This window comes from Arvicanthis niloticus, chromosome 1 (assembly GCF_011762505.2).
Source record: "Arvicanthis niloticus isolate mArvNil1 chromosome 1, mArvNil1.pat.X, whole genome shotgun sequence".
Taxonomy (NCBI): domain Eukaryota; kingdom Metazoa; phylum Chordata; class Mammalia; order Rodentia; family Muridae; genus Arvicanthis; species Arvicanthis niloticus.
This window is the reverse complement of record NC_047658.1, coordinates 59,737,367-59,750,082: the sequence shown is the minus strand read 5'-3', so window position 1 is coordinate 59,750,082 and position 12,716 is coordinate 59,737,367. Positions and strand designations below refer to the sequence as shown.

Here is a 12,716-nt window from a genome sequence, read left to right as displayed (position 1 = left end):
GTTCATCATTTCAGAAACTGAGAAAGCCTGGCTCTCCTACTCTTGGCCCGGGGGCTGTCCTTCCCTCAGATGTTAATCTTTAAAGCCATCCTAGGCCAACGCTTCAGACGAGGCAGAACCCAGTCTCCTCTCCCTTGGGAGCAAGGCAGGCATGAAATTAACCCCTGGAAAGAGGCCAAATGGAAACCTAGAGCAACATCTTGGAATGCCAAATGTCAAATCACTTAATTGGGTAGTCATCTAAAGAAGGGTTAGTGAGAAACACACTGTACTAAGTGTGAGCGACTAATGCAAGAAGACAGTTTGGTCTGCCTGAACCTGGCTCAGCCTCAGGTAGCTGCAGGCCACGGGCCTGACTCGATCCTTCCTCTAGGGAGAGGCTCTGAAATGGCATTTGGTAATCTTCACCTAGACCTTGGGCAGTCAATCATTCTTAGAATTGAAATGGTGCCCAGCCCTGAATGTCTAGGGTGTGTGCCCAGCCCTGAATGCCCACCGTGTATGCCTAATCCTGAACTGTAAGGGAGTGTAGTGAGCATGGAAGGTTCCTGCTCACACTCAGTTCAGAAAACATTGGTAGAGTCCTTGCTTTGCTGTGTGACTTTGGGTAACTTGCTTCTCTGAGCTTCAGCTCCCTCATCCTGCAGAAGATAACAGTACCTCCCTCCTGAGGGCGTGGTACTAATTTAATAGGATGTATAAAGATTTGGGGAGAGTATCTGGCCTTATAGTTTTGGTTTTTCCCACATTCCAGCTCATCTTTGGCGTTCTTGCCGCTGTTGTTGCCTATCTTTTTTCCATGCTGTGTCCATAGCTGTAGAACCCTCTCTATCTACACCTAGAGGTGACCTGGTTCTCTGGTGGAAGTGGTTTCAGGATCTGGTTTCTGCTCACCTTGAGCCCTATCTTGCTCCCGCTACTCTGTCCATTGATGACTCCTGAGCCAGAAACAGCTCCCCATCAGTTCAACTGCCTTGATCAAGTGACAAAGACTCTATTTTGGGGCAGAAATCTTCATTGATTTTACCCAGGTCTTCGAACCTCCTGTTACCACCATAAGGAGCTAGATGTCATACACTCTAACAATGGCTGGTATCTAGATAAATAAAATAAAAATTTCCATACTTTTTCTTAGTAGAAGTAGACATATACAGAAGTAATTACATAGGAACAAGTGCTGCAAAACAAAAAAAAAACAAACAAAAACAAAAACAAAACAAAACAATGTAATGAGATCAGGACCAGAGGGTGACAGAGCTGAGCATGAGAGATGGGAAGGAAGCAACCATTGGGCACTTTCTGAGAAGTCTGCTGTAGGCAGTCTCACATCAGATCACACTGTTAAAAGCCAAATTCCTCTTGATCCCTGTATCTTATTGGGCTTCCAACAACAACAGCAATAATGATGACAACAACAACAGCAGTGGTGACAACAATAACAACAACAACAACAACAACAACTCTTCAAAAGAGTAGTTTATTTATTCCTTTTTCTCTTCTCATTCCCCAGTGAAACATTCATGAATTCCACAGAACTGTCCTGTTGGTTCCAAAGGAAACTCCAGATTCTGGTGGTTAGACAAAAGCCAGAGTTCTTCAAGTGCTACCAAATGGAGCCATTGCCCTTAGCACTGGCAGAAGAGACAAATCCCTCTCTGGGTGCTTATTAGCGTCACAAGTACCCGTTACACATTCTGGAGTCTATGCTGACATCCTACTCTTCTCAGTTCTTCTTACCTTCACTCTTTCCTGAAGCTTCTCCAGCTCACTTCACCTCCTTACCCAGCTACTCATATCTCCTTATAACCCTGCTAATTCAGGGAAGCTTTCTCTCTTGCTCCTTTGTCTTGCTCCTGTACTCTCCTCTGCTCTCCCTGTCTGCTCCTGCTTCTCTCATGGCTGCTCTAGTCTCTTACTTTCTCTTTCTGCTCTGGACTCTTCCAGATGCCTCCGGCTGTTTTTTCCCTCATATCCATATTAAAATTCTTCCTCTTATTCATACTACGAAGCAATCCTGTGGTCAGTTCAAACAAGATTATCATCAGCCTTCCTCGTGTCACCTCCTGAATACTGTCTGCTGACCCAGGAGGATCTACTCATCTTAGTGGCTGGAGTGGTTCCAATTTCTGTGCATTTCTAATCCTAATTAGTTTTCTGTTCGTTCCATGGGACCCATATGCTTCCCCACTTAGCTATTTTTTTTGATTTCCTTTTTAAAATTCTTTAACAGTTTCATATGTGGATATTCTAAATTTTTGCTCCTTTCATCCCTATTGCTCTCATTTATCTCTCTTTTTTTTGAAACTCCTACTGATGTCTTTTTTTTTTGACTAATTGAATTTAATTAAAGTTGTTTGCATGTTCACTAGTTGGGGTTATTTGTTGAAATATGGGCAACCTATTGGTGTCTTCACCACTGAAGAAAATGGCGCCCTCTCTGCCAACACCCATTATCTGCCCATAGTCCCCCAGTGAGGATGGGAGCCTCCTGAGCTCCTTCCTCATGTATTAGACAAGGTGATGGCCCAATCATGTGCAGGTAACTGCAGCGATAGTGAGTTCATGAATGAGATGTCCCTGTCATGTCCAGAAGATGCTTTTCTGCAGCCTCCTCTCAAACTTCTGGCTCTATTCTTTCCATTCCCTCCTCTGGATGATTCCTGAGCTTTGAAGAAGTTGATAATAGCTGTCTCACTTAGGGTACAACATTCCACACAGGCAATTTCTTAAAATTCCAATTCTTTACATTCATCTTTCACAGCCCAGCACAAATGAACGAAAACTGTCATAGATACATGTTTACATGTTCTGCATGTAACAGATGATTTAAAAAGAAAAGTGGATTGTAGGTAGGTGTGGTGGAACACTCCTGTGATCACAGGGAGTGGATGCAAAAGGAGTAAGATATTCCAGATAGCTTTGCTACATTGTGAGTTTTCAGGCCAGCCTGGGTTACACCAGAACCTGCCTTTAAAAGCTAAGCCATGGGGGGTTGGGAGCATGGCACATGCTTTTACTTTCAGCAAGTGGAAGGCAGAGACAGGCATCTCTCTGTGAGTTCAAGGCCAGCCTGGTCTACACTGCAAGTGCCAGGATGCCAGGGCTACACAGAGAAACCTTGTCTTGAAAAACCAAAATGAATAAATGAATGTATGAATAAATAAATAAATAAATAAATAAATACTAAGCCATACAAATGAAAACAAAGCAAGAAATTTGATTCAAAACTACTCTGTAAATGTAAATTACACATCTGTTTTACAGTATTAATTGTTTTTTATAATGTTCTATTACATAAAACATATCTAGAAACTTATTGTTAATGCAAAAACTATGTAGTTACAATAATCAGGCACCTTGCACTGAGATCTATTTTTCTGGCACAAATAAATTCATACATACATATTTTTCCAGTGCTAAAAATGAAAGCAAAAGCTCCTCTCAAGTCCTTTAGCTTTAGGAGAAAATGAAATACCATATTCTTTGCCTAATAAAGTGAGAATTTACATGGAATCTAAAGTCAACTCCAAAATGGATGCATACTGATTTAAAGGCTAACGAGAGAGTATGTGTTTGGTGTCTGGCACTATTCATTGTCCTCAAATATCTCTGCAGGTCTGTAGGTGTGCTGGAGATGGGCAGAAAAGGGGAGAGGACATACAGAGATGACAGCTGGAGAGTGTGAAACCAATGGGAACCATTTCTCAAGCCAAGACTTCAAACATTTATCATTTGGAGGTGGTGAAGATTCAATATCCTCTTGCTAATTACTCTCCCAGCTCATTTCTCTGTTGATGGTGTTATTTCACTGAGCATGTGTAAAATCAAATGTCTCTTGTTAGGCTGTTGACTCTAAGGTAGCCTCTCAAGGTCCCAAGATGTAAGGACACTGGAAACAATTTTTTGCCTTCCATAGGCCAGTCCCTCCCTGACCCCCATCATAGGTACTCACCGAGGTCGGCGGAAAGTGAGGCCATAGTGCTGACAGGCCAGCCCCACAGTGGGTGTGTACACAATGGGCATGAACTTCTCTACGTCTGAGGTCAGCACCCGGTAGAAAAGCTTCTCATTTCTGTCTTGGAGAGTCATGAGAATGATGTACCTTGCAAAAGAAAGAAGCCAGCTGATTCTAGGAACACCAGTGCAGCTGCTTGGGAAGACATTGCTTCAGGGAGAATTTATACTCAGGGGTAGACATCACCTCAACCCACTCCAGGTATAGGGCACTCCATTTCCCTAGCCATTTGTGCACATGTCTCTCCAGTTCTACATTCTATTCCTCTCCCAGACAGAACATTTACCAGCATATAACGGTCCTTGTAGCTGGGAAGCCTTCTTAGACTTTCTCCCAATCACCTGCTGAAATGAGAGTTTCTTGATAGTGTGTGAAAGTCACTACTTGCTCTGTGCCATAAGCAAGCCCCTGGAGCTTTCGGGAATATACACCCTCATCACTTACTGGCCATATAGCATTATTTTAGGCAAGTAAGGCCCATTGAGTTGGAAAGAATTGAGAAGGTAAGCATTACAGATTTTAGCTTTTACAATTTCATATTTTAAGCAAACATTTCTCTTTGAACTCCCACTCTTTTTGGTAAGCCTAACAGAAGAAGAGGTTCTGATTGTTTGAAGTTTAGGTGTGTATCGGTTTACTGGTAGAATCTCTTGTGTAACCTCTGGTTTGCTCTTCAAGATGATGTGGCTAGACCTAGTGTGAATAGAGAGGAACAAAAGGGAGACAATTTCTGACCCGGTGATAAAATGGCTTTGGAATTAATGTGAGCAATATCCCTGGAATTTAGTGCTTTAGTGGTGGAGACATGATATGGGCAGGGGCATGCTTGTTAACTGCTTCTCAGAAGTTATGGGTGGATTGGAGGAGACAGCAGGTACTGGAGCCTCATGTACTTCTGACTATGCCCTTCATGTCTGTTGGGGTCTTGAAATCACCACACAAACTACTTGCACACCTGTCTCAGTCAAAAATGGATGGTTAATTGTACACCCTGAGACTGATCAATCAGGGCCACAGACCAGACTCTGGAGCTGGCTGTAACATTGAGTTAAGATCCTACAGGCCTTTTAAGCCTAAAATCCATAAACATTTGTGCCAAGTTATTCTACCAATCAGGATTTAGGGATAGGGTATTTCCTTAGGAACATGTCTTTGTTGTACACTTATCTTGTTTCTATCAGTTGGGATATTCAACTGTAATAGGGAACTTTCCTCAACTAACATTCATGTCTTAACTTGCCGACCAGGATGTCAGTTATCCACATTAATGTCTCTTTCTGCCAAGTAGGATGTCAGTTCTCAGAGAGGTCTTGGGAATTTAACCTCTCCTCAAAATGGAAGTCTTATTCCAAATAGCTTCTTATGTTGGTATAGGTGTCTCTCTTATGTTGGAGTCCATCCCAGGAGCAGCTTTTAAAGGCAAGAAACCATAAGAGCTCATACATAGGTGCAGGAAGTGCTGCTGGGTGGTTGGTTTGGGTCTAAGCTTATTGTGGCAAACTATACAAAGTAGTTCTAGCTGACTTCTATTGTGATTGGTTTTCAAGAACACCAAAGTACAGAACATCCTAGTAACAGTAGTAACAGCATATGAGAAGGTTTTCTTATGATATTAGTAACAGCACAAAATGGCAGGTTAGAGAGGTAAGAGTTACCTAGGCCTTAACATTTTACCTAGGCCTTAACAATGGCTGTCATACCCTAGACCAAGTTCTAGCCATTTAACTCTATAGAGAGCCTTTATCTTCTTCCTATATGTTCACTAGAGCTCATAACAAGTCAACACGTTTGTTTAACAAACTTATATAGGGCTTACTATGTCCCAGGCATCATTCTAAGCACATTATGAAGAGATGCATTTAGTTCTTATGAAACCCAATGAGTCATATACCGTTGGCAAGTGAAAGACAAAGATGGGCAAAGTAACTTGAGTTACTTTAGTACAGGAAGGTGGGTTTCACCCAGTCTAGAATTAGTCTTATAACAACTAGATGTTGCTACCTCAGAACTATGCAGAGCAGAGATGTTAAAATCATAGATGCTGGAGCCAGCTGTGTTTAGATCCCGTGCTGACTTGTGGTGTTTACCTGGGTGGTGACTCTAGTCTTTAGTAACACGTAATATTGACTCAAGGACTCTGATGGGTGCTCTTTGTGTCTGAGTCCCCACTGAGGAACACTCAGAGGGAACCGTGCTTTTATTTGCTGCCGATGACCTTCAGCACAGGATCTAGACCTTCCCATGAAATCCCCTCTCCCTTTCCTCCCTCTCCACTGTTCTTCTCAGTATTCCTTAATAGTCCTCACCACTCCATTTTGCCTCATCTCCTTCTTCTCAGTGAACCTCCCTCCTCCAACCCTCGTCTGTCTGCTGAACTGTTTCATTAAAGCTTTTCGTACCGACTTATCTCTGACACATCTCACATGGCCTCCCAGGTTCACCCTTCAAATCTGGTTTCGTTTTAATTGTGCTTCTGTGGTAACCCTCATCTCTAGGGAAACTGTCACCCTCTTTAAGGACAGAGCTGAATCTGAAGTCTCTCTGGACTCTCAGCTTTTCCTAGCTTCAGAAAATTCAGGAACCCCACTTGTGATCCACAGAGCAGAGCAGCGCAGTCTCAGGACTGGGCTCAGAGAGCGATTTCAGGTGCTTACTTGTCCAGGTCACTCTGCTGATTCTCATAGTATCTCATGATACGAAGGAGCTGGACATCCTGGCTGAGGAAGCAGGGGGGGATCAGCCCGTGGATGCCGAGCTGAAGCCTTTCTTCGAGTGTAAAGGCCATGCCCTGGAGAAGAAAGGAACACATTTAACAGACATGCAGGAAGCCAAGAAACAGAAGTTTTAACTGTAGATGACAAGAGTAGTGTAAATCACCACAAAAGGGATGGGCCCCTTGCTGTTTAAAAGGGAGCTTTCTTGTGCTGGTTGCTTTGATGCCTCCTGATAAGATAAATGAAAAAGACAGTTACTTCACCAAGACTAGATTCATCCAAGATTTTCCCCAGTTACTGAACGACTGGAGATGTGGGGTTCAGAGGGGCACTGAAACAGATTGTCATTTTGGATAAGTGATTTACTAGAAGAGCTATTAATGGTGTAAACTTACTTATAGACAGACAGCGTGTCAAGGATATAGGGTAGACAGCAGATCCATGAGTCAGAGCGGGACTCCTCATTTTAAAAATATTTTAAAAGTGTTTTTGAGGTTATAATTACATCATTTCCCCTTCCCTTTCCTCCCTGCAAACCTTCCCATATCCCTCTTCCTATATATCCTTCAAACTCATAGTCTTAAAAAAAAGTTGTTACTATATGTGTTATATATATATGTGTGTGTGTGTGTGTATTATTCCTAAATATATAAATACAACTTATCAGTTCACATATAGTTACTTGTATGCATATGTTTCTATGGATGAGGCTCCTTTTATTATAAATCTCAGAGGAGGTAAGGAGGTTTGTGCATTCTGTCTCTGATTCCTGGATGGTAGGGGAGGAGAGGGAATTATGGAATTATGCTTTTTTGAGGATGTCAGAGAAGAGGGGCATTTAGTTATGATGTGAAAGAGTTAAAAATCTTTTAAACTTTTCATAGATGGAGTCAAGAGTGCAGATCAGCTTGTTCTGCATTCTGGGTCCTAGGAAACTAGCTATCCACAAGACAAAATAGATGATAGATTGAATAGAGTTCAGAGCTGGGAGTTCAAGATATCGTGACCAAGCGCTATGGGTACCAGGAACTAAAAACTGACCATAAGATAGATTGAATAGGGTTTGAGCTGAGAGTTCAAGTTAGCGTTCCTGTGCACCCTGGATACCAGGAGAGTTTGAGTTGGGAGTTCTCAGCGTGCCCATACATCCTGGACACCAGGAACTTGGCTGATTACGTATAGGCTTTTAGAGAATAGCCTGTTCCTTGTGCCCTGTCACAAACTGAATAATGGGCTGGGACTTTCCACAGGTGCTCTCCAATAGCCCTCCCTTACTCCCCCTGTGTTGTGGTCCCCCCCCCAGTTGTGGTTTTGGGCTTTAAATTCTCTCTGTCTCCAAAGCCCCGGGGTCAGACCCCATTGCCCCTGCGTGGGCTACAGGTCTTGACCTCAGTATACTGATTAAAATATGCTTCTTGCTGATTACATCAAGTTTGGTGTCTTGCAGTTATTGGGGTGTCCGAGAATTCCCGAGGCTTGGGTGAGGTCCTCCATTCGTGGGGGCCTTACAAATGTACCCTAACATTGCTTGTCATATGCCTGCTAATGGTAGTCTTGTACTGTCCTCGACTCTGGCAACCTGAGCCTATAACTTTCTTGGGAAAATAACAAAGGCAACTGTCATTCTCATGACATCCAGATACCGGAAGATTCTGTTGGAGGGTTAGAAATTCCCAGACAGGCTCTTGGTAGCAATCTTGCTATTTCCTCTATAGCATCTGAAAGCTGTGGGAAGGTATGGCCTGATCAGCCTGTATCCTCAGGTCTAACAGTTACCAGTTTCATACATTCCTGGTGCTTACCAATGGCTTTGCAAGCAGTGGGCACCACACTAGTTCCCAGATTCCTTTTTGGGGAAACTACCTTACCTGCAGACCAGACCCCTACTCCTGCCTGTCTCTTTCCTTTCTTTCTTTCTTTCTTTCTTTCTTTGTTTCTGTCTTTCTTTCTTTCTTTCTTTCTTTCTTTCTTTCTTTCTTCCAAGACAATGTCTCACTCTGTAGCCTTGGCTGTCCTGGAACCCTTTATATAGACCAGGCTGGTCTCAAACAGAAATCTGCCTGCCTCTGCCTCCAGAGTTCTGAGAGTAAAGGTGTGCGCCTTTAATCTCACTGGTCACTCTTACTAAACAGTATTAGATAGGTGGCTGTTGGCTGATTTGGAAGGATTGTAGTTGGCCTCCTTTGCCGCAGGGATCTCAGGGATCCCAGACATTTAGTTATGACATCACCTTTGTTAATGGCTACCGTGGCTTTTAATAACAGCCCGTTTCTCTTTACAAGCGTAAGTGTTTCTTTTGGCTGACTTCCATCAACTTCTTTTGTATTTGAGGAAAATGAATGATTGTTTAGCAACTGGTAATTTTAAGGATTTAAAGAAATTACTTCTAGAAGCTCTAGATTTACAAACTGACAAAACAGAAAGACAACTTAGCAGTTCCATGCCTCCAAAAGGATAAGCACTTCTCTTGGTGTGTGTGTGTGTGTGTGTGTGTGTGTGGTTGTTTTTGTTTTTTGTTTTTTGTTTTTGTTTTGTTTTGTTTTCAGAGGGAGATGGTTAGGGAGAACTGAACCCATAGTCCTGTGCATACTGGGAAACACTCTTCTCCAGAATTACCTCCCAAGCCTTCTTTTTATTTTGACTTTGATACAAGGTTCCACAAAATTGTTCAGGCTGGCCTGGAATTCACTAAGGAGTTTAAGATCACTTAAACTTGTGATCTTGCCTTGCCTTCCAGGACTGGGGCAACATAAGCACCTTAAGGGCCATTTACTCTAGCAGAGGGAAAATGTGCTAGAACTGGTATTTATCTGCAAGAAAAATAATTTTGCTAAGTGGTACTCAAGACTCCTGGTCTGCATGTGAAGAAGTCAACGTGCACAAACAGTGCCAGAGGTCCTGAAGTCAGAGTGGGCATGGCACACTATGGAGGAGTCAGTACTGGGGCTCTTATCCATCACTGCCACACTGAGAAACTATAGCTTTCCTGTGCCTGCTTAATAGATCTGCCGGCGATATTAAGTAGTTTTTATCAAAATTCTCAAAATAGGACAAACGGCCTTTGAAAAATGACTGAGTCTCATAATTAAATTTCAACTTCTCCGGAGCTGGAGAGGCGTCTCAGTGGTTAAGAGCACTTGTTGTTGTTCTTTCAGAGAACAAGTTCAGTTCCCAGAGCCCACATGGCAGCTCACAACTATCTGTAATAGTGCTGGGGGATTTGATGCCTCTTCTGACCTCCTAAGGCACCAGACATGTGTACAGTGCACACACATGTAAACAAAAACACTTATACACATAACATACTATCAAATAAAAATAAATTAAAATTGTGATTTATACTCAAGTGGTATTGTTTAGTTAAGATCTGTGGGTGAGACCTACCAATTTTTGAAATGTTCAGCTGTTTGAGAGTTTCCAGCTAGGTATTTACCATCTGCTCTGGCTTTTTCCAGGGAACCACCGGACTGTCCTAAGACCCAACAACCACTGGGCTGTGTGGCTAAGTAGGGGGGGCCCTATGGCCTATTTAATTACTAAAAGATTGTGGCTGCTCTGACTGTCAGTGGATGCACTGCATTTGTTTTTAACATTTTTGTTTTGTCCCGGACATTTCTTCATCTCCCTTCCAGAACAGGTTCTGAACTTTGTCTATTTGCCAACCTGCCCATGTTCTCAGGACAAAACTTACTGGCACCAGAGAGAGGCTATTTGACTTTATCCCACAATCAAATGGCAGGGCTCAGGGGCAGCAGCCTGTCAGACTGTATTCTGTCCCAGCTTCCTGATTTTCTGAGATCCTGGCTTTCTAGGACCCTTGTCTCTGATGACCAAGCTTCTCTGATCTTTGTTGATCTGCTTGGTATCTCTGGAACCATTGCTATCCTGTGCATTTGGCAGTCTCTTCTTGTTTATTTCACAAGCATAAGTGGTTTCTCTCTGTGCCAGGCCTGCCATGTTAGGCATTGGGGTGTCAAATAGAAATAGTCTCTGGTTTCTGTCCTCGTGAGTGCTACTACTTGAGTAGATACAGGTGTCAACATGGAATCACAATCATGGCCCCCTGCTATGGTGGGTGAGGCTTTTTTTTTTTTTTAATGTAGGAAACAGTGCTGCCACTTCATATGTTGTGGGATTAAACAAGAATGCATTTGAAAGGCTCAGCACAGATATGTGCTCATAAAAAGCACTAAGTGAGCATCAGATGCTTTATTACTATTATAATCTTGTTCAAGGGAGGTGGCATGAGAAGGCTCATTTGTAGGTGCGGGAGATGAGCCTTAAGGGCTGACTTCAGAGTTAGGCTGGAAACCGGGCTTGAAGTGACATCACCATGCATGACTACTTGTCCACAGGCTCAGACAAGGCTGCTGTGCTCATGTTCCAGGTGCGGTCGCATTCATTCCGGCTGTCACACTGGACTTGCACCAGTGCCTTTGTCCACTATGGTCTGCCTACTGCCTGCTGAATGCTGTTGGTCTTCCAAATCACAGTCAATCTCTCCCAGGGGGCTTTCTCTGCCACCACTGTTTCATATAGATGCACTAATGGCCTATGACTGTTTCACTGATCTTGCCTTCTGCAAGCAGGTATGTCTGTACTTCTGGGTTTATACATAGTGGCCCTCAATATACACATATTAGTTGGTTTCCACTCACCAATATAGTTATCATAAGGAATCCCTAGCAGACACGTGTCACAGGCTTTCTGTCCCACACACCATTATAGCATGTTCTTTGCTGACTGCTTATGTGACAACCAGCTTCCTTCTTCAATCAACTATAAAGGACAGAGGGTAGCATAGCTTGGGATAGGGCTGTGTATTCAGCCCCAAGGTGTTCAGTTGAGGCTGATTAGGTGTTAGTGGATGGGCCAGTATTTTCTCTTCCTTCTGCACAATATTTCTTGACTCTATTTGTTTGAGATTTTCAAGACTTGGGGTGACGTGATTCTGGTTGGAACAGGAAGTGTAATTAGTAAGGCTGCCATTCTCCTCCTTTGCATCGCATTTATGCGGGCTGTTAGCACACTCTTGGGATGGTTATATGGCATCTCAGAAATACAAGCTTTGGAAAGTCTCTGTAGACAAAGATGTGAGGATAGTCTCCTTCTCAGACATACTTCTGTTCTCAGATATAAAATTACATACCCAGAAAGCCGTTGCCAGTTCCCAAGAGGGGACTTGAGGAGAGGGCTCAGGCTGGACTCTGCTACCTCTGGTTACATGTATATACAGGAGGCATGTTACCTTCCAGCTACAATAGTCATGCAAGTTCCTATTCTAGCTTGGAGATATAATTTGGCATTTCTTCCTATGGTTACAGGCAGATCATGGAGTTGCTGCCATCACACAGGCAGTATAGAGAACAGAAGAAAACCTGGATGATGAAAATTCTATATTTGATTTCTACTGGCTGTGGTGAAGTAAGGAAATCACTTCACCCCCACGCATGCACATTGCTGTGATATGTTGAGTAGATTGGAATACAGAAGTCAGACTCTCTTTAGACGAAGCAGTTTTTAGGTTGTGGCTATTGATGGTTCATATCGCTTCAGGTTAAGGACTGTAAACAATAGATATTTAGTGTAGCTAGAGAAAACACTTTGGTGGTTCTTTCCTTTCTTGTCTCCTTTCCATGCAGGACTACAAATTCATCCATGGCAGAGACTGTATGTAAATGAGCTGTGGGCTCATTGCCTGGCATGGTAGCCAATATAGAGCAATTGTTCAACAACTATATGTATGGGGGATGAATTTATTTTGCAAGAAAATGATACAACAGATACTAATTTAGATACTGTGGGATCTGAATGAAAAGCCATAGAATGTTCCAGGTATCTATATGCTCCAGCTGAACCATTCCTACTGCAAACTTAGAGCAGTGGGCCTTCAGTAATGTATCATTGAATCAGTCAGTTCGGTGCCACTATGAGAAAAATGTTCTATACTTGTCTAGACAATGCAGTTGCCACTGGAAACACATAAT

At 42.9% G+C, this 12,716-nt stretch overlaps 1 protein-coding gene across 1 annotated transcript in view; it reads right to left on the bottom strand.

Annotated features, from left to right (window-relative positions):
- Nucleotides 1-12,716, bottom strand: part of Me3 (malic enzyme 3) — a 183,759-nt gene that overhangs the window by 93,995 nt on the left and 77,048 nt on the right. The window contains exons 2-3 of the mRNA XM_034485082.3: nt 6,670-6,803; nt 3,953-4,102 (exon numbers count right to left, since the gene is read on the bottom strand). Of these exons, the coding sequence (XP_034340973.1) occupies nt 3,953-4,102; nt 6,670-6,803 (284 nt within the window). The remainder of the gene's footprint in view (nt 1-3,952; nt 4,103-6,669; nt 6,804-12,716) is intronic.